Genomic DNA, 22,525 nt, shown 5'->3' with positions numbered 1-22,525 from the left:
AGCCTGTGTCTTCTAGAGGGCTCTGAGGCTTCTACTACCCCAGAGCCTGAAAGTGGGATTTGGGCTGAACTCTCCAAGGCTGAACCCACTTCCCTTTCTGAGAACCTTCTCCCTGGAGAAGTGAAGCTGAACAAGAATGCTGATCAGAAGCAGCAGCACTTCTTACCCTGGGCAGAAGATGTCCTGAACACAGTAGTTCAGGTCCCTTTGGTGCTCGTGGCATGATCTAGCCTTGTGGGTGGTCTAGAAGTTTAACAGTTGATCTTTTTCTAAAGCATTTTTGCATCTCCAAGCATGATGTTCATACCCACTCTATTAGAGAGAGCACACTTATGTGTGCCAGTATTGACAGATCTGCAATTCTCGGGCCCTTTATTAGCCCAGGCACACCAGTGTGAGAAAAGCCACACCCTCAGCGGAGTGCCCATACTGTTTGTATCTGGAAGTAGCAGGCAGCTGTTTGCAACAGCCTTTGCAACACAGTTGTTGCCTATTTGCCTTATCTTGGGTAGACAGGGATATTTTAACAGCTGAATCATGTCTCATCTCTTTTCCTTGTCTGAGTTATAGATTTTCATACTTTTCTTTCATTCTGTTGCCATTAAAATTAGGTGTTCAAGCCCTTTTAGCTTGAAACAGAGCATTGAATGCACTCTTTAGTTCAGCAGCCACTCAATTTTTTAAGAACCACTTCCACAGTTTATAATTAATGTATCCTCATCCTTCTCCATATAAAACATAAAAATACAATTTTTACTTTTTTTTTTTTATGGAGACAGTTTTGCTCTTGTTGCCCAAGAGTGCTGGGCAAGAGTGCCCAAGAGTGCCCAAGAGCACTTCCCAAAGTGCTAGGATTACAGTTGTGAGCCACCACACCCAGCCAAAATACAATTTTTACTTTTTACTTGTTTATTGACTTATTTGTATGTACTCTAAGGAAAGTGTTTATGATGGTGGTATGAAGCTAGCCAGGTCCCCATCCCCTGATTTGCTTTTCCAGTTAAAAATCCACCTTGAAGTCCCGGCACGGTGGCTCACTCCTGTAATCCCAGCACTTTGGGAAGCCGAGGCAGGTGGATCACATGAGGTCAGGAATTTGAGACCAGCCTGGCCAACATGGTGAAACCCTGTCTCTACTAAAAATACAAAAATTAGCCAGGCGCAGTGGCAGGCGCCTGTAATCTCAGCCACTTGGGAGGCTGAGACAGGAGAATCGCTTGAACCCGGGAGGTGGAGGTTGCAGTAAGTTGAGATGGTGCCATTGCACTCCAGCCTGGGCGACAGAGGGCGATTCCGTCTCCCTAACCCCCCCCCCAAAAAAAAAATCCACCTTAAAATTTACCCCCTAAAATAGTTGTTTCAACAGGAGAAACTTTCTTAAGGATCCATTTATCTGAAATTTAAGGCCAATAACTGGTAAATGGTTATCACTGGGACTCAGAAACCGATACTCCAGAATATGGCACTTTGACTCTGACCTTCTCCCAAAGTGCAGGATGAAGCTGTCATCTGAATGAAATTCCCTTATCTGCCTAAAGTCCAGACTCACCAAAGAAAAAAACAGCCTCTGGCCCCTTCCCTGAGTTTTCCATTAACTGGACTTATATAGCAGAAACAAAAACTAACTTCAGTCAACACACCTGGACAGACTTTTGTCACAAACCACTGTCTGCTCTGCGGGCCCAACAGACTTTGTCCCCAGCCATTAAGTATCCTTCAAGCTCATTAAACTCCCCTAAAAGTAATTTACCACCCCCCTAAAAATCATCCACACTTCCCCATCCCCATTTCATAGTTAGACAATCACTCTGTGATTCTCCGCTGTGCTTGCTAATTTATATGCCATTTCGCCTGTTAATCTGCCTTTTGTAAGTTAATTCTTCAGCAAACCTTCAGAGGGCAAAGGAGAAGTTTTCCCTTGGCCCCTACATTATCAACAGTGCAGACACATTAATACTCATCTAACTTGTTCTTTTGTTTCAGAGTTTTGTAAAAAGGAGCAACAAATTAAACAATGCAAGGGCACGGCGGGACGAGCACTCATTAAGGAATGACGAGGGAACAGAACTCCAGGCCATTGCGAGATAGATACCCATTTAGGGACTTGTACCTGGAAAACGTTTCTTTCTGAAGAACCATTTACAGAATAGAAGACAAGACCACTCGAGAAAAGTTAGTGGAATTTTTTCTTTTTTAAAGAAGACCTAATAAACTATTCTTTCTCATTGTCTGTGTCATTATTGTTTGACCAGGTAACAATACTGGAACCATATTAGTTTACCACCTTTTTTTTGTACAAATTAGGACAGAAAAACTCTCTTAAAACCATGTTTATATGCATCAGTTTAAAAAGTACACTATATAAGAACTGAGGCAAGTCTGTAAGTGCATAACTAATAAATAAACCTTTTTAAGGATTTTGTTAGCGGAAATCTCTGGAATTTTTTTTTTTTAAAGGGACAGTGTCTCAGTATGTTCCCAAGGTTGTAGTATAGTGGCGACATACAGGTGCCATCATAGCTCACTGCAGCCTCCAACTCTTAGGCTCAAGTGATCCTCCTGCCTCAGCCTCCCAAGCAGCTGGGACTACAGGCGTGCCACCATGTCCAGCGTGGAACGTTGCTCTTATACAGAGTAGGACACTTCCCTATTCATCCAATCCTGGAAATATGCTGAGTGGATTCACTTTTCAAAGTACGGTTCTTAGATTTGGTGACAATAAAAGCCCAAAGTGTAAACTCTGACATTAACTACCACCTGAACTGGGCATGTACAGGACAGGCAGGAGTGTAACCAATGATTTAGTCGGTGCACATGCTCTTCCTTTTTTTCTGAATACTCTTCCTCCTCTTTGCTAATGGCAAACTCCTACTTATTCTTCAAAACCCAGCTCTGATAGCATCATGCTTCTGCAATGCGTCTGAGCATTACTTGCCCTCTCTTCTGTCCTTTTCCTCCATGCTCTGATATGACTGTGAATCCACTTTCTTTTTGTTATGTCTCTCCACCAGATCACATTCCATGATGGCACACACAATTTATCTCAGAAATCCTGATACACAAGCACTCTTACGGCAGACATTCTGGAAGAAGTGGTTTTCAACCACAGCCCCACCTGAGAAATTACCTGGAGACAGATTTTTAAAAATACTTCTGCCCGGACCTCAGAGATTTATGTAGATGGGAGTGAGGGGAAGAGCTTTTCCTTTTTAAACCTCTAACCAAATAGAAACATTTTAACATGTTGATTGGCAGCCTCATGAGAATCAATCTGACTTAAATGGCAGGGGAGGTAGTGTGATATAAGGCTTCCGTCCCCTAAACTTTGAAGAGTCAAAGATGACAAGGACAGCCTGAGAACTCAGGTCTATTTTAAATGCAGTGACTTTTTTCTTAAATGCCACCATTGAATTAGCTTGACTCCAATAGTTTCCTTTACAAGCAGTTTCCCAGAAGCATTAAACCTAGTCATTGTGACATGATGAGCTAATAGGCTTCACTTTTGTGGGCTCGTCAAACCATGTGTATATACTCCTCATCTCTCACAAAAAATGGACGGTTTTCGCCCCCAAACCTGATAGAGCCAATCCTATCAGAAGACATGGCTTGGCTGAGACAATGTCGGAAAGTGAGAGTTACTAAGTTTCTTTTAGTGACTGCATTTTTGTCACTATGACACCTAGTTATTGTTTGTGCTTCCCTCTGTCAGGACTGAAGGTGTATGTTTCACCATAAACCGTAGCTTATTATCAAGCAGCACATCCTGTGGCTGACCTAGCATATTTCTTATTCATATTTACCCTAAGATAGGAAAATTCCCCACTGCTCATATCAATATTCCTAAAAATTATTTTAAGATTATTCCAAGTTGAATTTAAGATGAATCTGGGCCAGCTAAGTCACAGTGAAATAGGGTCAGAAAATGATTTGAATCCTGTCATTTACTATGTGTAATGGTTTCCTAAGCCTCAATCCCCTTAAGCATAGAGTGCAGTGTTGTGTGGAGTAAATAAAATGTTAATGTACCTTGTAACAGCACCTAGGAAAAAGGTACTTAAAAAAAATCTGACCCTACCTATCTAGAAGCTAGCCAGAAAATAATCAGCCTGTGGTTCATATGAATGTTCAAAACAAAATATTTATTTATAAAAAATACAATGGGATAAGTTTATGCTGAGAAATGCAGCAATAAATACAGTTGAAGAAAACAGAGCAACTCTACATTGATACATTGGCACAAACAGGAAGAGCAAATGCATCACCCAGGCCTAAATGTCCACAGGCCACTTTTGTACATGCTCCTTTAGAAACACCACTCTGAAAAGATCTTGTCCGCTAGGTAAGAGAATGAGTACACATATAATCACAAATGCACACTGATCATGACTTTATTTAAAAATTAGCAAACAATACTGTAGAAACATTGATATGTAAATTTCTAAAATGCTGCATCTTAAATTTAGTTGGCAAAGACCACATTTAGCAATAAGCATGAGTTTAGTCTTCCATGTAGAAACCAGATACACTAAACTGTAAAAAAAAAAAAAAAAAAAATAGTTTCTATTGTTTGAAAATACCAGTTTAATATAAGATTGTAAAAATGCATAGATTTTTGCATACAAGAACTGGCTGTACAAGAGTACTCCCCTTTCACAGTATTCCTTTTTACTTCATATGCGAGTTACTGATTATGCTGTAGGATTTAACTATTACAGCACTAAAAGGCAACTATTGAGGGAAGAGGCAGAAAAAGGAAAAAGGAATGTATGTAAGGCAATTTTTCTTAAAAGTACAATAAGCTTAATAGTGTTTTAGGAAGACAAGATAAAAATTACTCAAGGCTAGCTTGGTTCTCACTGAATAAAAACAATGGACTAAATACTGCGCTCCTTCTGTGTGGATCTAATAATCAATGCCTTGGTCGCTATATTGGTAATCTCTGGGGTAGTCATCCTGGTACTCGCCATGATACTCATCGGGGTATTCTGCCTGATAATCACTATCACTGATTTCCGAACCATTTGTTCCTGTTCCTTGGCTTCCGTTGTGAATGACAGGTTCTGTAGGAGCAGCACAGTATTTGGGATCATATACTTGCCGCCCAAGCCCATACACACTCATTCCTTTCTGGGAAGCAACTTTGTTGGTACCCATCTGTAGGGAAATTGTCGAGTTGTCCACCGGCTGTAATGTTAGCTTCTGATCATAGATGTCTCTTCTGGTACCTGGTGCTAACATCCCTGCCTGGTATTAGAACATAGTATAAAAGTTAAAGCGGCAGCTGGAATCTACTCTTGTGAATAATTTACAGATTATAGAATTCACACTGAATATGAACAGCAGTACATGAACTTTCATTTGGTTCAGGGGTAAAGCTAGCTTAACCAAAATATCCTGATACCGAATCACTTCCAGGAAGCAATATTCATTGGCTTTTGAGCTAGGTGAGACCTTTCTTCAAAATCCTTGCTCTGCTGTAAAATTACTATGTGGCCTCAAACAAGTAAATTTAGCTTTAGCTTTCTCAAATTGCAAAATGGAGACATTACTACTTACTCTGGATTTAAGTGAGGATGAGACATAAAGAACGTGAAATCATAATGCTTCCACACCACAAAGTTCCATGTGAATGCCCATGAGGACCACATACATTATCCGGGTTACCAATTTCACAAGTTTATAATATATTCAACAAAAACTATGTTCAGCAGATCTTAAGGACTTGAGTCTTTTCAAAAGGCTGAGATGCAGAAGAGCCAGCCACTTCACAGCCACTCCCCTCTTTTTCAGAGTACAGTAACTCATACTTCATCTCTACTTACATCAGGCACACACTTCCAGGTTCAGAGTGGGTAGAAAAGTACACGTGAGTGGCAGCTATGAGAGACATAATGCCACACCTGGCAGGATGTGTTCCATAAGGGCAAAGTGATCAATCTCCCTTGGACTCTCTAAGAAAATGTTTTCCAAACCATATCCCAGCTGATGTTGGATGTGAGACCTGTCTGTTCTCAAATGGTTGTTGGAACTTCCTTCTGAGGTGCTGGTGATCTATTTTTAAGAAGGAAATATTTCTATCTTGGATGTGGTGTACTGGTATTTTCATCACGTTGCATTTCCATCTCCTTATATTGACACATCTAATAGGAATGCTAGTTAAATCCTTCTTAGTGGGACACCAGATAATTCTACCTATTAATTAAGGGTTCTTTTAAAAAAAAAAAAAAAGTCAGCATTTAAATGAGCAATATTTTACTTGGATTTTGGAGCAAGAACACTGGAATAAACATATCTTTTTTTCTGCTGGCTAGGTAGAAAGAAGGCCAGCTGTTCTAACTGCCAACAAAAACCACGAGACACATCGTGCTTTTGCTGCTATCGAAAAGGTCTTTTGATTCTTTTGCTTTCCCAGCAAAGTCCACATTCCTGAAGGAATATACTCTTAAATAAACTATACAAAAAATACCTACTTTAAACTTCTAGTTAATAAGAATAAGGTAAGTGTACTCTTGTACAAGTAGAAAAAGGTATTGCTTACCTGGCTGGCTCCTTTATTGGTGCCCATCTGCAGACTAATTGTGGTCTGGTCAAAAGGTTTGTCAGTTTGCATTTTGGGGTCATAAAGGTGCCTCCTAGTCCCATAAGCTGTCATACCTGCCTGGCTGGCACATTTGTTGGTTCCCATCTTTTAAGTTAAAAGTAAAATTGCACAAATTATCAGATGTCAACAATATACACAACACAAACAAAACTTTCCACGCTACTAAAAAGACAGAAGGGGCACAACTGACAAGTTACTGAGCTGAGGCTCCAGCCGACTCTTCCATGTGTTTACAAACAAATTCAAGTGCTAACTTTAAAAAGAAAATTTTAAAGAAATTCACTATAGATAAAACCTCATACATAGCAGAATTAAACACACTTTAACAGGTGGACTGACACACTAAAAGTCATTACAGTGGCAGAATAATTTCCTCTGCTACTGTTTCCCCAGATAACCAAATTAAGAGGTACCAGCTTTGGTTATTTAAACAGAAGCAATCCTAGGCCAAGCAATATGCTGTTCTACTCCAGGAATGTTTTACATAAAATGTGAAAGCAAATGCCAGCTGTTTTCTCTGGGAGCTTGACAAGGACTTCTTTCAGTTTCAAAATCACCAACATTTTCACCAGAAAGGAACCACATTTTATTCCTGCAACTCCCGTGTCCTTGGACAGAGCTGGAGAAAGGTGGAATGAGGAATCTGAACTCAGCAAAGTTCAGGGAAACAGTAATTAAATTTTCTTCCCCACTGAGAACAGTATGGCTTCAGGACCAACCATTACACCCTGTTCCACTGGTTAGGGACACTTTTCTGATGTTGGATCTTTTTTCTTTAAAAATAAGATGAAAGAAAACCTTTATTACTAAATATAAAATCTGTTCATTGAAGACAATTCAGAAAACATATGTAAGCAAAAAGGAGAGGGAAAAAATCATTGTGATTCCACCATCCATTCACTGTCAACATTTGTGACTATCCTTTTAGCTTTTTAACCTATGTGTCTATGTATATATCTATAGATGCACATACACATATACAAATACATACGAAAACATGTGCAGTTTTCATTTTAAAACTCCATGCTGACCACAGTATTTGATGATCTGATTTTTTTCCCCATAACCTATCTTTTCAAACTCTAGTGTAAAATTTTACATTACACTTTGCTTTTATGGAGTTGTAATTCAACCAACTGACTATTATTCTGAAATGTAGGTTTCCAGTTTCTCGCCACTGATACAATTTTGTACTGTGCAAAAACAAATCTAACTTGCACAGACTCAGTCCAGAAAGGGGCACTGTGTCCAGCAGGTATGGTGGCTTTTGGAGAGTAAAGCCAACAGCATTTAGGGCGTTAGCAATGGCGTTTCCATGACACTCTCCAGGGGAACAATGAAGAGAAGGAAAACATCTGAACTACGTATTTCAGAAGAATTTAAACTGACAAATTCTAACAGGGCTTGGCTGCTATATCATGATTTGGTATTGTAAATAAGTGACTTTGGCACTAAGGTTGTGTAAAATTGCCTCATTTGGTCAATAACATTAAGGAATTTATAAAGTACATTTCTGGCTGGGTGTGGTAGCTCACACCTGTAATCTCAGCACTTTGGGAGGCCAAGGCGGGCCGATCACCTGAGGTCAGGAGTTCAAGACCAGCCTGGCCAACATCGTGAAACCCTCTCTCTACCAAAAATACAAAACTTAGCCAGGCATAATGGCTCATGCCTATAATCCCAGCTACTTGGGAGGCTGAGGCAGGAGAATTGTTCAAACCCAGGAGGTGGAGGTTGCAGTGAGCCGAGATTGCGCCACTGCACTCCAGCCTGGGCGACAGAGCGAGACTCTGTCTCAACAACAACAAAAAAAGCTAAAATAAAAAATTTAAAAGTGCTTTTTTCTTTAAAAAAATAGACAATATGATTCAATTAAAAATTTTCATTTCCTGGGGAAATAACTGTCAAGTCAGGTGGTATACCTGAGGTTTCCTCTAAAAATTATCATTGTCTTATGGGCTTTAAATAGATATAAATTGTATAAACTATACCCACCCCCCAAGTACTATAGCACTTCCATCTATTCTTCACTTAGGAGAGGCTTAATATTTTGCATGGTGAGAATTAATCATATTGAATAAGTAACTGAATAAGCAACACCACATTACTTACCTGCAGACCAATTACACTTTGGCCAGCTTTTAATTTTCCTTCATCAAAACGTCTTGTTTGTTTTTCTGCATACTTAACTCCAATGTCAATGGTTGTATGGAATCCTTTTGTTTTAGCCTAGACAGAAACATGCACACTAACTGAAAAGGCCAACAGAGTTTCACAGAAGGAACAACAAAGAAATGATATGGTCATAGACGAAGGGGCCCAAACTAGAGATAAAAAATATTTCAGGCTGTTCAGTGATATACTGCATCATTTGAAATGTGACTGTTCTAAGTAAGCTATCTAGTACGAGGCAGCTGATGTCAGCAGCCTTTCCACAAAGCTAATAATTACAGAAGAGACAGGCCCCGCCCCACCTGGTCTGAACCCCCATGAAACAGCAATGATGCAATTCATCACCAACGTGGTGGGAATCTGTTAACCAGCCATTAAAGACATGTACGTACCAGACCTGCTAGAGCCACCAGAGTAGTCTGAACCTGGGTCATGTTTCCATTCTCAAAAAGATCATTTGCTTCGAATATGTCATGTGGCTTCATACCATAAGCCTGAATAGCTTTAATAAAGTTGCCAATATTCTCCAACTATAAAGAAGAAGAGTTTGATAACTTCTGGAGCTAAATATTGACATTCATAATTTGTAAGAATTCTAAGTCTTCATAACTAGTTACAAGATGCCACCCAGAAAGCTGTCTGACAAGGATTCAACCAAATACATGCTAAGCACGGCTCTCTCTGGAACAGGAAAGAGCAAGAAGAGAGCGTCTCTCTCACTGTGGGGCACATCATGGTCTTCATATTTTTAAGCAGTTACGTGTTTTCGGTTTTTGCGGGCAACAGCTTCCTTATATATTTTAAAAGGATTCTGTATCAGAGCTATCCAGGCCTGGAATTTTATTTGTCAAAAGGTATATAATTACTCATATTAGTAAATAACTCATTATGTGTTTTCATTTTAATTTCAGAATAAATTTGTGGTTACCAAATACTCATTCTCTCATATCTCAAAACACATGTTCAAGACCAGTAAGTATCCCATTTTCCTTACTCATACACATTCATGAACTAAGGTTATGTCTGATACACTGTTCTGCAGTCCACTGTTAGTTATGTAGAATGCCTTGTTTTTTCCCTTATCCTTAAGGTCTGGGTTGCATTTCTCTGTGTAAGCTGTGTCAAGTCCTTCTGAATGTACACAGACCAAATACAGGAAAACTTCTAAGCTAAACATAATAATTACAGAACTAGTTCAATAAGTAATATGGAACCATTAAAAAAGGGCAAAAAATTAAATATGCACAAATTTCTGCTACATCTATATAAAAACTGTAATCAAAAAGTTTTAAAAAAAACACACAAAACCAAAAAACCAAACCTGAAATCAAGTTTCCACTACATAAAATGCAACCAACTAGAACCAGAGGTGGTTGGTTTGGCTGTTACCTGAGGCCAGTTCAGTGAGGACTCGTTGACCTTCTTCACCGAGCCTGGCTGTAGCTTGTTTATAAGTCTGAAAAGAAAAATATGAGAGACATCTTATTTACTAGTCACACAAAAACAAGGATTGAAATATCAAGTTGCTCCTTTAACATCAGTAAGGGAAAGCATTAAATATATCTGTAGAATATCAAGGTCTGACACCCTGGGCTGAGAAGGAGAGTAAGAGAGAAGGCCATGGAAAGAACTGGAAGAGCGGAAACTGACTCTGGAGGGCTGTAACTCACTCGCAGAGGATGATGCCATCCTTTAAGCCCAGCTGGAAGTTGGTGCCAATGCTCATGCCTGTCACCTCTTCTATCCAATTGCGAAGATCTTCTTCTGCTTGATGATCATACTTGGAAGCAATCTGAAATACAAGTTAACTCACTTTAGAAGAATTTCACGAAAGCACCAGAAACTGCCGACTCACAACGTGCTCTGCTTTCACTATCCATTAAGACCACAGCTGTGAAGTGCAGTAAATGACACTCAATAGAGCTCAATGGCAAACTTAACCGTTACAACTTCAGTAACTAATAACAAATTTTTGGTGAAGACGGTGTCATACGAAATTTTGAACAGCACACGGAGAGGCTGCGACTGACAAGGAGAGAACATCCATCAAGAGACATCAGATTTCCCTTCATGATCCACAGGAAGTGACAAGGATTTATGGTATGTTACAATATGGCACTCCAACTTTAAGGTTTAAGTCATTAATCACCGTATTCCAATAAAAGAAGGGGAGAGGATTCTGACACATGCAGTTATTTTACAGAGTATCTCACACCTCGCCAATACGTAACATTCCAATAGTTTTGTTGACTGGAAAGTTCTGGTATTTGCCTTCTGTTCCGCCAAATACACACTACATACTAAACACACACACACACACACACACACACACACACACACACACACACACTTAGTACTAATTATTGTACAATATTTAAATTCTGTTTCTGTAGTCTCTATTCTATTAGACTTCTTACAAGAAGGAAAAGCATCTAGTTCAGATTCTTAGTATCTAGAATTGAACCTGACACCCAAACATCTGATAAAACGAAAAGAAAGTTTAACTTTTTACTTGCAGAATTCAAAAATAAAGGCCAACTTACCAACACAAATGCTACGCTATTATACATGATAAAACTACTAAACATAAGTTTTGAAAGATCCCTTTTTAGTCAGACCACAGACCTCAATTTAAAATAATTGAAAAAATAAAATTTAAGCAAAATATTGTGAAAAAAATCACATGCCCAAGTTCTTAAGCTATCGGTGTCCTGGAGTCCCCTTAAAGGGGCTGGTCAATCAGGGTTATGGAGAACACAGCTCAGGCAGGCGCAGTGGCTCACGCCTGTAATCTCGGCATTTGGGGACTGAGCTGGGTGGATCTGTGGAGCTCAGGAGTTCAAGACTAGCCTGAGCACCATTGACAGACATTGTCTCTACTAAAAATAAAAAATTCAGCTGGGCTTGATGGTGCATGCCTGTCATCCCAGTGACTTGGAAGGCCAAGGTAGGAAGATCACTTGAGCCCATGAGATCGAGCCTACAGTGAGCCATGATCACGCCACTGCACTCCAGCCTGGGCAACACAGTGAGACCCTGTCTCCCGCCCCACCGCCAAAAAATTAACCCACAGCTGGGAAGAAGGAAAGATCCAGTGTCATTCGTCTTCTCATTGAGCACAGGTGAAAATGCCAAGTATACATAGGAAATGCCCAGGAGATAGAGATCATGAGCTTGGGAATCAATTACGTTGTTGGAAATGGGAATGAAGGTAGAAATGTCTGCTGTGTCCATAAGACATAGGGAGAGTTAATCACGGCAAGAAGTGAAATGACATCTTCACATTTTAGTCACAAAGAGGTCCCGCAAGTTCCAGTCTACACCAGTCATGGAGGAACCAAGCACAACTGTGGGAAACGCCCCAGGGTCCTAGTGCCAGAGCATACAGGCCTGTGGGCTGCATTCAGGTCCTTTCCAAGAGAGAGAGCCTGACCACCAGGATCAGGACAGACATTTACGAACCTGGCCAGCTTACCTGTAAGTCACCCAACAGTGAAAACCAACGCTGAGTCTTAAAAAATACAGACTTAAAGTGTCACACTTGATCACAGTTCCTTTTTGTGTCTATCAAAAGCCACAACAGCCTTTAACTTCTCAAGGTAGGAAAAACATCCCGTTTCCCAGGTCAAGTAAGTGGAAAGGTCTACATTCCAGGTCCCCCTCTTGAAGGCTCACTGTGCACCTGAGCCTGAGGGATCCCCTGGCACATAATCAGACTACTCCTGGGCTGTTTTCAGGGACTCTCTTCCCCTCCCCACCATGCCAAAGCATGAAGCTTCTGCTTTGACTGCGAGAGGGCAAATGATTTCACTAAATTACGGTGGCATTAGGGAGATGGCAGTTCTTGATCCTTTGCACCCTTTACCCAAGTTGGAGAAATGGCTCTACAGCTTTGACAGAATAATGGATAACTGATTTAAACTGCAGATTTATTTACCCAGAATTACAAATGAAAATCCAGTAAGTTTATATTTTCATATTAAGACGACTGTGCAATGTTCCATGGATCAAGTATGGCCTGGAGGTTAGTTTATAAAAGACAGTCTTAAATACAATTTGTTCCCAGGCTAGTCTCAAACTCTTGGTCTCACGTGATCCTCCCGCATCAGCCTCCCAAAGTGCTGAGATTACAGGGGTGAGCTACCACCCCCAGCCTCCATTACTCCTATTATACCTTAGATAAATATTCTAGGATAATATATCTCCTCCAACACATCAAATAAACCCATGTTTTATGGCACTTTTAGAAAATAAAAGCAAATATTAAATTGGTAGACACATTTTTATTTTATTTTTTTTGAGATGGAGTCTTGCTCTGTCGCCCAGGCTGGAGTGCAGTGGCGTGAACTCGGTGTACTGCAACCTCCACCTCCTGGGTTCAAGCAATTCTCCTACCTCAGCCTCCCGAGTAGCTGGGATTACAGGCACACACCACCATGCCTGGCTAATTTTCGTATTTTTAGTAGAGATGGGGTTTCACCATGTTGGTCAGGCTGGTCTCGAACTCCTTACCTCAGGTGATCCGCCTGCCTCGACCTCCCAAAGTGCTGAGATTAAAGGCGTGAGCCACTGTGTCCAGCCGGTAGACACATTTTTTAAAGTCTTGACTATATTTTCACACTGGGGTCTTGTTCTGGGTGGCTAGAAAAATAAATCCTCGCTATATAAATTGGAGGTGGTGGTATGAAAGGGGATAGGCAAAGAAGAAAAGGAGAAAAGAGTACTCCTCAAGCATTAACTATGGAAAGCACATTCTAATTGTAAGGTGACTTTTTTTCCCCAAAAGTGAAGGCGTTCTCAACTAGGAGATATATTTTGATCAATCTGAAGAAAAACATAATATACTAGGGTGAGAGGAGTTCTGTCTTGGCACCACGCCTGGCTCCATCTATCTTTGCTATTGGCCCTGGGTTAGTTTCTCTAACTTCTCTTGATCCAAGAGGAAGTCTGAACTGGATGACTGCACTAGGTCCTTTCCTACTCTCAGCTGTCTACACAACTTTGTCAAATAATAAAAAACTGAAGAAGTATTTTCTCTTGTTTCTTCCAATGTAGAGAAAAATTATGTTAGAGTAGTTTAGGGTATTTCACAGGATGGTGATGGTGATGGTAATTTTCATACTAAATGACACCAATTATTATTTAAGCAGAAAAACATTAAAAGCATATTTATGTGTCCATTGTTAAAAATGTGTCCAACAGATTTGGTGCCATGCCCCAAACCACGAAGTGATTACAGACCTAACTTGAAATAGCCTAGTAGATCCCAGTAAGAAGTTTTCATCTTCTCTGCTGACAGTTCTGGTCAAGGAAGTGATGAGATAGAAAAATCAAGCACTGGAGTCAGATGGACCTCAGTTCAAATCCTGGCTCTGCCAATGAGTGGTTGTAGGGGGGAGCTCTGGACAGGTGATGCTGTCCTTGAGACTTACCATATGACCATGTGCACAAAAGAAATTCGTAAGTACATGTATGCAAAACTCAAAGCCCCATATGATCCATTAAAAATTAAAACTAGGAATGCAGCCACATCAAATAACTGTTGGTTTGGGCTCAGGGTTTCCTTTCAGTAAAGGAGCAACAGGATTCTTCTATCCAAATACTGCGAATATGTTTCTAGTAAGTGAGCTTTATGCAGTCAGGCCAGCTAAACAGCATTATCTTTTAAAATCAAGGAACTGAGAGCAATTTTTAAAAGTAATCTTTGGCCATAAAAATGATTTACTATTTTCATCTAAAAAGCTTCAATTTCTGAACATCTGGCAGAAAACCACTTACATTTTCTTTCTCTCAACAAAAGAAAGTTAGCTTAAAATAATTGCTTAAACTTACCTTATTAATACTTCATGGAAATTTCACTCTAATTTACTTAAAAATTACTCTTCCTGGCCGGGCGCGGTAGCTCACGCCTGTAATCCCAGCATTTTGGGAGGGCGACAGGGGGGATCATGAGGTCAGGAGATCGAGAAGACCATCCTGGCTAACATGGTGAAACCCCGTCTCTACTAAAAATACAAAAAATTAGCCGGGTGTGGCGGCAGGCACCAGTAGTCCCAGATTCTCGGGAAGTTGAGGCAGGAGAATGGCGTGAACCCTGGAGGCGGAGCTTGCAGTGAGCTGAGATCGCGCCACTGCACTCCAGCCTGGGCAATAAGCAAGACTCCATCTCAAAAATAAAAAATAAATAAATAAATAAAAATTACTCTTCCAAGTTGTTGATAAATACCAAGATTTATTTTCTTGGCCTTCCCAAGCTGCTTTCACAGACTTTCTGCCTGGCTCTTTCAAATCCACAGCAGCCCCTCTCTTTATATGCCCGCCCTTCCTTTCTTAAACACGCACAAATTCTCCAAGCAGTACCTGGCAGCCTTCTTTGCATCAAGGCGCACATGCAAATGATCCAGGGGCCGATGAGAATCCTGTCTGGGCACACCTGCTGAAGGCTCCTCCCCGAAGCTCTCCAACATCACTCTTGCCAGATACAATCAACATGTGAAGAAAATGAAGACCAAGAAAAAAGCCTCCTGGGACATTGGGTACAGCTGATCCTCCTCCCTGCATTCAGCGCTCGACCTGCTCTGCTCTGGCTCCTCCAACAACTTCACGTGCTCTTCTTCATCTTCCTGTGCCTGAGGTCCAAGGCTCATCCCGTGGTGGTGGTGGTGGTGGCTTTAGCCCTTAGAGCTTCCCTCGGCTCTATCTTCAGGACAGCTAAGAGCACCAGTGTGGAGTCACCCTTCAGTTCAAATGCAGGTCAGTCCTTTCTTTTTTCATGACCTTTCTTTAGCCCTCACTTTCTTTTATAATTCTAAAATACTAATTGGTTTGCTGTTGTTGTTTGTTTTTTTGAGAAACGGGTCTCTCGCTCTGTCACCCAGGCTGAAGTGCCATGGCGCGATCTCGGCTCACTGCAACCTCTGCTTCCCGGGTTCAAGAGATTCTCCTGCCTCAACCTCCCGAGGAGTTGGGATTACAGGTGCCCACCACCATGCCCAGCTAATTTTTGTATTTTTAGTAGAGACAGGGTTTCACCATGTTGGTCAGGCTGGTCTTGAACTCCTGACTTCAGGTGATCTGTCCACCTCAGCCTCCCAAAGTGCTGGGATTATAGGCATGAGCCACCCTGCCCAGCCAATTCTAAAATAATAATCATTTTGTTTTAAGTTAGGCCAGGCCAGGCATTGTGGCTCACAACTGTAATCCTGGCACTTTGGGAGGCTAAGGCAGGAGGAACCCTTGAGTCCAGGAGTTTGAGACCAGCCAGGGCAATATAGGGAGACCCTGTCTCTATTTAAAAAAAAAAAAAAAAAAAAATTAGGCCAGGTGGGTGGCTCATGCCTGTAATCCCAGCACTTTGGGAGGAGGCCAAGGCAGGAGGACTGCTTGAAGTCAGGAGTTCAGGATGCAGTAACTGATGATCATGTCACTGCACTACAGCCTGGGTGGCAGAGTGAGACTCTGTCTTTAAAAAAATAAATAAATGATATGCAAGTATGTAGCACATGCATTCTCCACAGGGGTGGCAGGGTCCCAAAGGGGTGAAAAGTGCTTCTTGTGGTAGATGGTGAAAAAAATCTTAGACAATACAAACACTTAGGACTCTCCAAAGCTCAACCCTACCCAACAAAATCTTACTCCTTTGTACTAAATCTGGCAGGGGATAGGAGGTAACTAGGAACAGTGTCTAAAACAACTCTTGGAGAAAGTGATCATGAAAACAAGGTTAAGAAACACTGAGATACACTAAAATGTACGAGTCTCTCTCCCCCAAATCACACTCCATTCCCAGAAGGAAGGGCCTATACTTCAGCCAATTTTTCTTCCAGCCCACATGCACACGTATCACATATCACTATTAATCATATATCCAAGAGCTCTGGACTAAGACCGCCTTCAGAAACACAACCCCGAGGGCCTATGCGTGCTAACAGTGAAGGGAGACACTAGAGCAGATACAAGCCTACCAGCTGCTGGGAAACAGCCATGCCCCTCCCTGGCTCTGAGATTTGAGAAGCTTCCCCCTCAGAACCCTCAGAAAGGGAGACAGAGTAAAGGGAGACCTAGCTCCAAAAAGCACCTCCACAGCTGATCCAAAAGCTCGATTCCTGCGCTGTTGAATGGTACTTCTCGGTGTACACCGAGAATGTTCAGCTCAAGTGCAATTTGGAAAAAAGGTGGGGGCGCACCTGCCATGAGGTAGAGTGACGATATTCACGTACAAGAACAGTCCGATGCCCCCCTTACACCCAGGACATTCCAGAATCTACTGAAGAGTGAAGACTGCTTGTTTCTCACATGGATTCCTTCTCATGATGTATTATCACAGAGCTTGTTCAAACCTGGAAGCAGACAATTCCAGGTTATTGTCCCTGGTGATTACAACAATCTCCCTAATTTCAGCTGTGTCTGACTTCTCACTAGGCTCCCTGTTTTGAGCCACTAGAATAATACTGCATTACTCCAAACTCTCTAAGTAAATTTGTATTCAACATTAGCTTCTGTTTTTCAAGTGTTCCCTGTGTTCCTTAGATTCTTCTTTCGTCTTCTTTCTCCATGAATCCTTCTTTCTGTCCTTCATCTAAATGGCTAGTTCATACCAGGCACAGTTCAAAGGCAAAGTCCCTGTCCTAAAAGCTTACATTCTAGCAGAAAGAGACAAATATTAAATAAGGTGTGTTAAAGAGTTCACAAAAATATATACAAAATGGGGCGTTTAAAATACAGAGAGAGAACAATGGGGGCTACCTTGGTCCTAAAATAGGAACAAAATAGATTTCCATCTCAAATATCAAGATTCCTCCTCTCCTTCCTTCTCACTATCACTTGCCATTCTTGGTATCCATGCAAGGACAATGAACAGGCTTCAACATTTTTTATCTGCCCTAAGTCTCTCCGCAATGAATCCTAGAAACATGTACTGCAGATCACAGACTTTCAAGTCAAACTTCAAAACCCTGTGTTCCCAATTCCAGTGTGACCTCGGTAAGTAAATGAACCCAGGTCACCCCATTTCTTGTGGGTAGACTCTTTCCTTCCAGGGCCACTGTGAGGATGAAGCCTGTTTAATAGGAACAGAACCCACTGCAATACCTGACACACATCAGCATGTACGCCCTCCAATTTTATCAGCTCGAGGTACAGGGCGTTCTATTAACCAAACCCCAATGCAACTTGTTCAGTCCATTGTTTTCAATAGCAAAGAAAATCCCACTGCAGACAGGCTCACCTGGGGTGCCAGCCTTCACCACTGTCCACTCCCTCTACCACTCTTCCTGAGGCTAGTTCCTGCCTCTCTGTCTTTGCTAAAGCTCTTCTCTCTGCTTAGAATGTGTTTGCATCCCAAATTCTCATTCTTTTTCAGATTGTTGCTGACAGAAAAGATAAAGGAACTATTTTACAAAATCAGGCACGTATCTTATGGGGGATAGGAGTTGGATTTCTAGATAAAAACATTTTACATTTGGGACAGTGATGTCAAGATAGAATGCATGCTTTTCTTGAGGTCACCACAGAATCTAAGACTCATTCCATGGTATGAACGTGCTCCAGATTTGATGTGGAAGAAGTAGACATTTGAAAGCTGTGGAAAATCATGCTCGCCCCAGGTAAACAGTATCACCCCAACCAAAATTTTTAATGCAGGTGTAGTAGTTTAAGGGTCCGTGGGTTTATATGGTTTTTGATTGCATTAATAAATTAAAGCTCCATAGGGTCTTCTCGTCTTATTATTTTATGTCCGTCTCTACAGGACAGGTCAATTTCACTGGTTAAAAGTAAGAGACAGTTAAACCCTCGTGATGCCATTCATGCGAGTTCCTATTTAAAAGAACAAGTGATTATGCTACCTTTGCACGGTCAGGGTACCGCGGCCGTTAAACGTGTGTCACTGGGCAGGCAGTGCCTCTAATACTAGTAATGCTAGAGGTGATGTTTTTGGTAAACAGGCGGGGTTTGAGTTTGCCGAGTTCCTTTTACTTTTTTTAACCTTTCCCTAAAGCATGCCTGTGTTGGGTTAACAGTGAAGGTGGCATGGACTTGTTTGTGCTTGCTATGCCGGGCTGTTAAGTATCGGTGAGGCTTTCGGTCTGATTTAAGCTTATGCAGTGGAGAAAATATTCATGTTACTTATACTAGCATTATTGCTTCTATAGAGTGATAGATTAATCCAATGTGGTGTGAGTTCAGTTATGTGTTTGGTATTTTTGGGGTAGTTGATGTTGAGCTTGAACGCTTTCTTAATTGATGGCTGCTTTTAGGCCAACTATGGTAATTGGGGTTTTTACTCTCTCTGTAAGGTTTTTTCCTAGTGTCTAAAGAGCTGTCCCTCTTTAGACTAGCAATTAAGCTTACAGGGGGATTAGGTGGTTCTGTAGGTAAGCTTAAGGTCGAACTAAGATTCTGTCTTGGATAACCAGCTATCACCAGGCTCGATAGGCTTTTCACCTCTACCCAGAAATCTTCCCACTATTTTGCCACATAGATGGGTGCGCTCTTTTAGCTGTTTTTGGGTAGCTCGTCTGGTTTCGGGGAATTTGGCTTGTAGTTCTCTTTGTGAAATTGTTTCTAGCTAATCCATTATGCGAAAGGTACAGGAGTTAATCCTTGCTATTTTGTGCTTGAGTGATTTTTTTATCTTTCCCTTACGGTACTGTATCTATAGCGCCAGATTAAAATTTCTATCGCCTATACTTTGTGTAGGTGAATGATTTAGTGTATGTTGGTTTGGTATTAGTGTTGGTTATGCTTAGGGCTAGTATTGGCTCAAGGCAATCAAATAATATTGAGATTTTCTGGGTGTAAGCCAGATGCTTTATATTAAGCTATGCCTTGATTTATCCAAGTGCACCTTCCAGTACACTTACCGTGTTACGACTTATCCCCTCTATATAAATATTAGGGCGTTTAGTTAAGATGTTCCTTAAGTATATTTGAGGGGAGTGACGGGCGGTGTGTGCGTGCTTTATGGCCTGGTTCAATTAAGCACTCTATTCTTAATTTACTGCTAAATCCTCCTTGGACTCTTAGATTTCATAAGAGTTTTCGTGGAGTTTTCTGAGATAGAAAATGTAGCCCATTTTTTACCGTCTCATGGGCTACACCTTGACCTAACGTTTTTGCGGGGGGGGGCGTTTGCGCTCACTTTGTAACCTTCATCAGGGTTTGCTGAAGATGGCGGTATATAGGCTAAGCAAGAGAGGGTGGGGTGGATCGGGGTTTATCGATTATGGAACAGGCTCCTCTAGGGGGGTGTAAAGCACCGTCAAGTCCTTGGAGTTTCAAGCTGTTGCTTGTAGTATTCTGGCGAGTAGTTTTGTTATTTAACTATTGAGGTTTAGGGCCAAGCATAGTGGGGTGTCTAATCCCAGTTTGGGTCCTGGCTATTGTGTGTTCAGAAGTTTTAAAGCCACTTTCGTAGTTTATTTTACATCAGCTAGGGTTTTACAGTTTAGATGGAGTTTAGCTTTATTATGTCAGATCTTAAACACCCTCTACGCCGATCTCTATTAGCTAGGGTTAATCGTGTGACCGCGGTGGCTGGCACGAAATTAACCAACCCTTAATATAGCATAGCTTAGTTAAACTTTCGTTTATTGCTAAATATTTGTCACTGTTGTCTCCCGTGGGGGTGTGGCTAGGCAAAGCGTTTTGAGCTGCGTGTGCGTGCTTGTTGCTTGCTCCTCTTGGTCATGATGATTTGTAGGGCGTCTTCACTGGGATGGGGATGCTTGCATGTGTAATCTTGCTAAGAGCCAATAGAAAGGCCAGGACCAAGCCTATTTGTTTATGGGGTGTGCAAACCCATCTAGGCATTTTCAGTGTCTTGCTTTAAGTGGGTTTAAGCTACATAAACGGAGGTGTGAGCGTAGTTGTGGGGTGGTTTCTTTCGGGTTGTGGGGAAGAAAGCCTGTTGTGGGTTGGTGTTAAGAGTGCTTAGTGAAGTAAATATTAGTTGAGGGGATGGCAGTTAGAGTTGTGCACACCTAAAAGATGAAAATACAAGCTCTGGTCGGACATATTAAGACTTTTGTTTTTGGGGTTTGGCAAAAGTGGGTTTTGGACGAAGGTCGGAGATGGGGGTGGGGGGGGTTGGTGAAATTTTATTGTGGTTTTGTGGTATGGTAGGAGTGGTGTCGCGGAATTGGTTACTGGTATGTCCTACAAGCATGAATTAAATAACACCTTGTTGGAACTTGTGTGGAGCTAGAATATTGAACGTAGGTGCGATCAACAACTGCATGTACTAGGAATCAAAGACAGGCGCATTCAGGACGGGATGTGGTGGGAGTCAGCATTCTGCGATGGGGTTGCGTGCGGACCAGAGATAAAAGATACCAAATGCATGGAGAGCTCCCGTGACTGGTTAATAGGGTGATAGACCCGTGATCCATCGAGATGTCTTATTTAAGGGGAACGTGTGGGCGATCTTGATTATTATGGCCCTGAGGTAAGAACCAGATGCCGGATACAGCTCAAGTATAGCTACCCCCACGAGTTATGGGCCCGGAGCAAGGAGAGTAGCACTCTTGTGCGGGATATTGATTTCACGGAGGATGGTGAACAAGGGACCCCTAAGTGAGGGGGGGCATCCGTGGTGAGAAGGATTATTTAATGAATATGTGCTATGTGCGATGAACGATTTAATGTACTATGGACGGCTGACATTAGCTGGTTCGGTTGGTATTCGTGGTGAGGAGGATTTAGACTTGGAGAAGCCATGTTATGTGTCATTGTTGAAGTGTTCATTAGAGTTCTTGCTTGTAAGCATGTTTTTCAAGAATATTAAGTTGATATGTAATAGCATGTGCTATGTACAGTCAAGCATATATAGTACTATATATTATACATGTTGGCTAGCAGTAATGCACGAATTACATAGTAGCATTACAAGTAGGTTAGTGTTAGAGTTACATTGTAAGGCCCATACAACATAAGAATACAGAAAGTAGTTTAAGTCAGAATGCCAGCTTTGGGTGCTGGTGGTGGAGTTAGGTACTTTCTTTCTGACTGCCCTAGGAAGGATGTTTCATTTCTGGTTTACAAGGCCAGCGTATTAATTTATACGACGAGGGCAAGTTCACTTGAGTAGGTTGTTTTCGATTATGGAGACCAGTGGTATTAGGATTAGAATTGTAATAAAGTATATTATGGATGCTATTTGGCCAATAATGATGAGGGGTTGGGTTATTGGTTCGCTTCCAATTCAAGTGAGAGTTAATAGGATTGTGATTAGGAGTCAGAATAGGAACTGGCTGAGTGGGCGGAATATTATGCTTTGTTGTTTGGATTTGTGGAGTATGGGGATGACTGCTAGGATGAGGATTGATAGGAAGAGTGCTAATACGCCTCCTAGTTTGTTGGGGACAGATCGTAGGATTGCGTATGCGAATAGGAAATATCACTCTGGCTTAATATGTGGAGGGGTGTTTAGTGGGTCGGCTGGAATATAGTTGTCTGGGTTGTTTAGAAGATTAGGTGAGAATAGTACTAGTATTGCTAGGATGAAGAGAAGGAGAACTAGGCCTAGGATGTCTTTAATTGTGTAGTAGGGGTGGAAGGCGATTTTGTCTGAGTTGGAGGAGATTCCGCAGGGGTTGTTTGATCCTGTTTCGTGTAGAAATAGTAAGTGTACGGTTGTGAGGGCGACGATGATGAAGGGTAGGATAAAGTGTAAGGTGAAGAATCGTGTGAGAGTGGGGCTATCAATGGCATATCCACCTCAGATTCACTGAACGAGATTGGTTCCGATATATG

The 22,525-nt window shown here is 41.5% G+C and overlaps 2 protein-coding genes across 5 annotated transcripts in view; one reads left to right on the top strand and one right to left on the bottom strand.

The window, feature by feature from the left end:
* The window catches only part of LOC105485419 (solute carrier family 44 member 3), a 74,129-nt gene extending 71,904 nt beyond the window's left edge, over positions 1-2,225 (top strand). For all 3 annotated transcript variants that reach the window (XM_071076128.1, XM_071076111.1, XM_071076174.1), the window contains exon 15: positions 1,984-2,225. In XM_071076128.1, the coding sequence (XP_070932229.1) occupies positions 1,984-2,088 (105 nt within the window). In that variant the 3' untranslated portion in view covers positions 2,089-2,225. The remainder of the gene's footprint in view (positions 1-1,983) is intronic.
* A 1,895-nt stretch (positions 2,226-4,120) lies between these two features.
* Positions 4,121-22,525, bottom strand: part of LOC105485418 (calponin 3) — a 35,093-nt gene continuing 16,688 nt past the window's right edge. For both annotated transcript variants that reach the window (XM_011747775.3, XM_011747774.3), the window contains exons 2-7: positions 10,444-10,565; positions 10,163-10,229; positions 9,166-9,303; positions 8,714-8,830; positions 6,539-6,685; positions 4,121-5,244 (exon numbers count right to left, since the gene is read on the bottom strand). In XM_011747775.3, the coding sequence (XP_011746077.1) occupies positions 4,903-5,244; positions 6,539-6,685; positions 8,714-8,830; positions 9,166-9,303; positions 10,163-10,229; positions 10,444-10,565 (933 nt within the window). In that variant the 3' untranslated portion in view covers positions 4,121-4,902. The remainder of the gene's footprint in view (positions 5,245-6,538; positions 6,686-8,713; positions 8,831-9,165; positions 9,304-10,162; positions 10,230-10,443; positions 10,566-22,525) is intronic.

The sequence above is a fragment of the Macaca nemestrina genome, chromosome 1 (assembly GCF_043159975.1).
Source record: "Macaca nemestrina isolate mMacNem1 chromosome 1, mMacNem.hap1, whole genome shotgun sequence".
Taxonomy (NCBI): domain Eukaryota; kingdom Metazoa; phylum Chordata; class Mammalia; order Primates; family Cercopithecidae; genus Macaca; species Macaca nemestrina.
The sequence above is the reverse complement of the archived record's forward strand: the minus strand, read 5'-3'. Positions and strand labels throughout refer to the sequence as shown.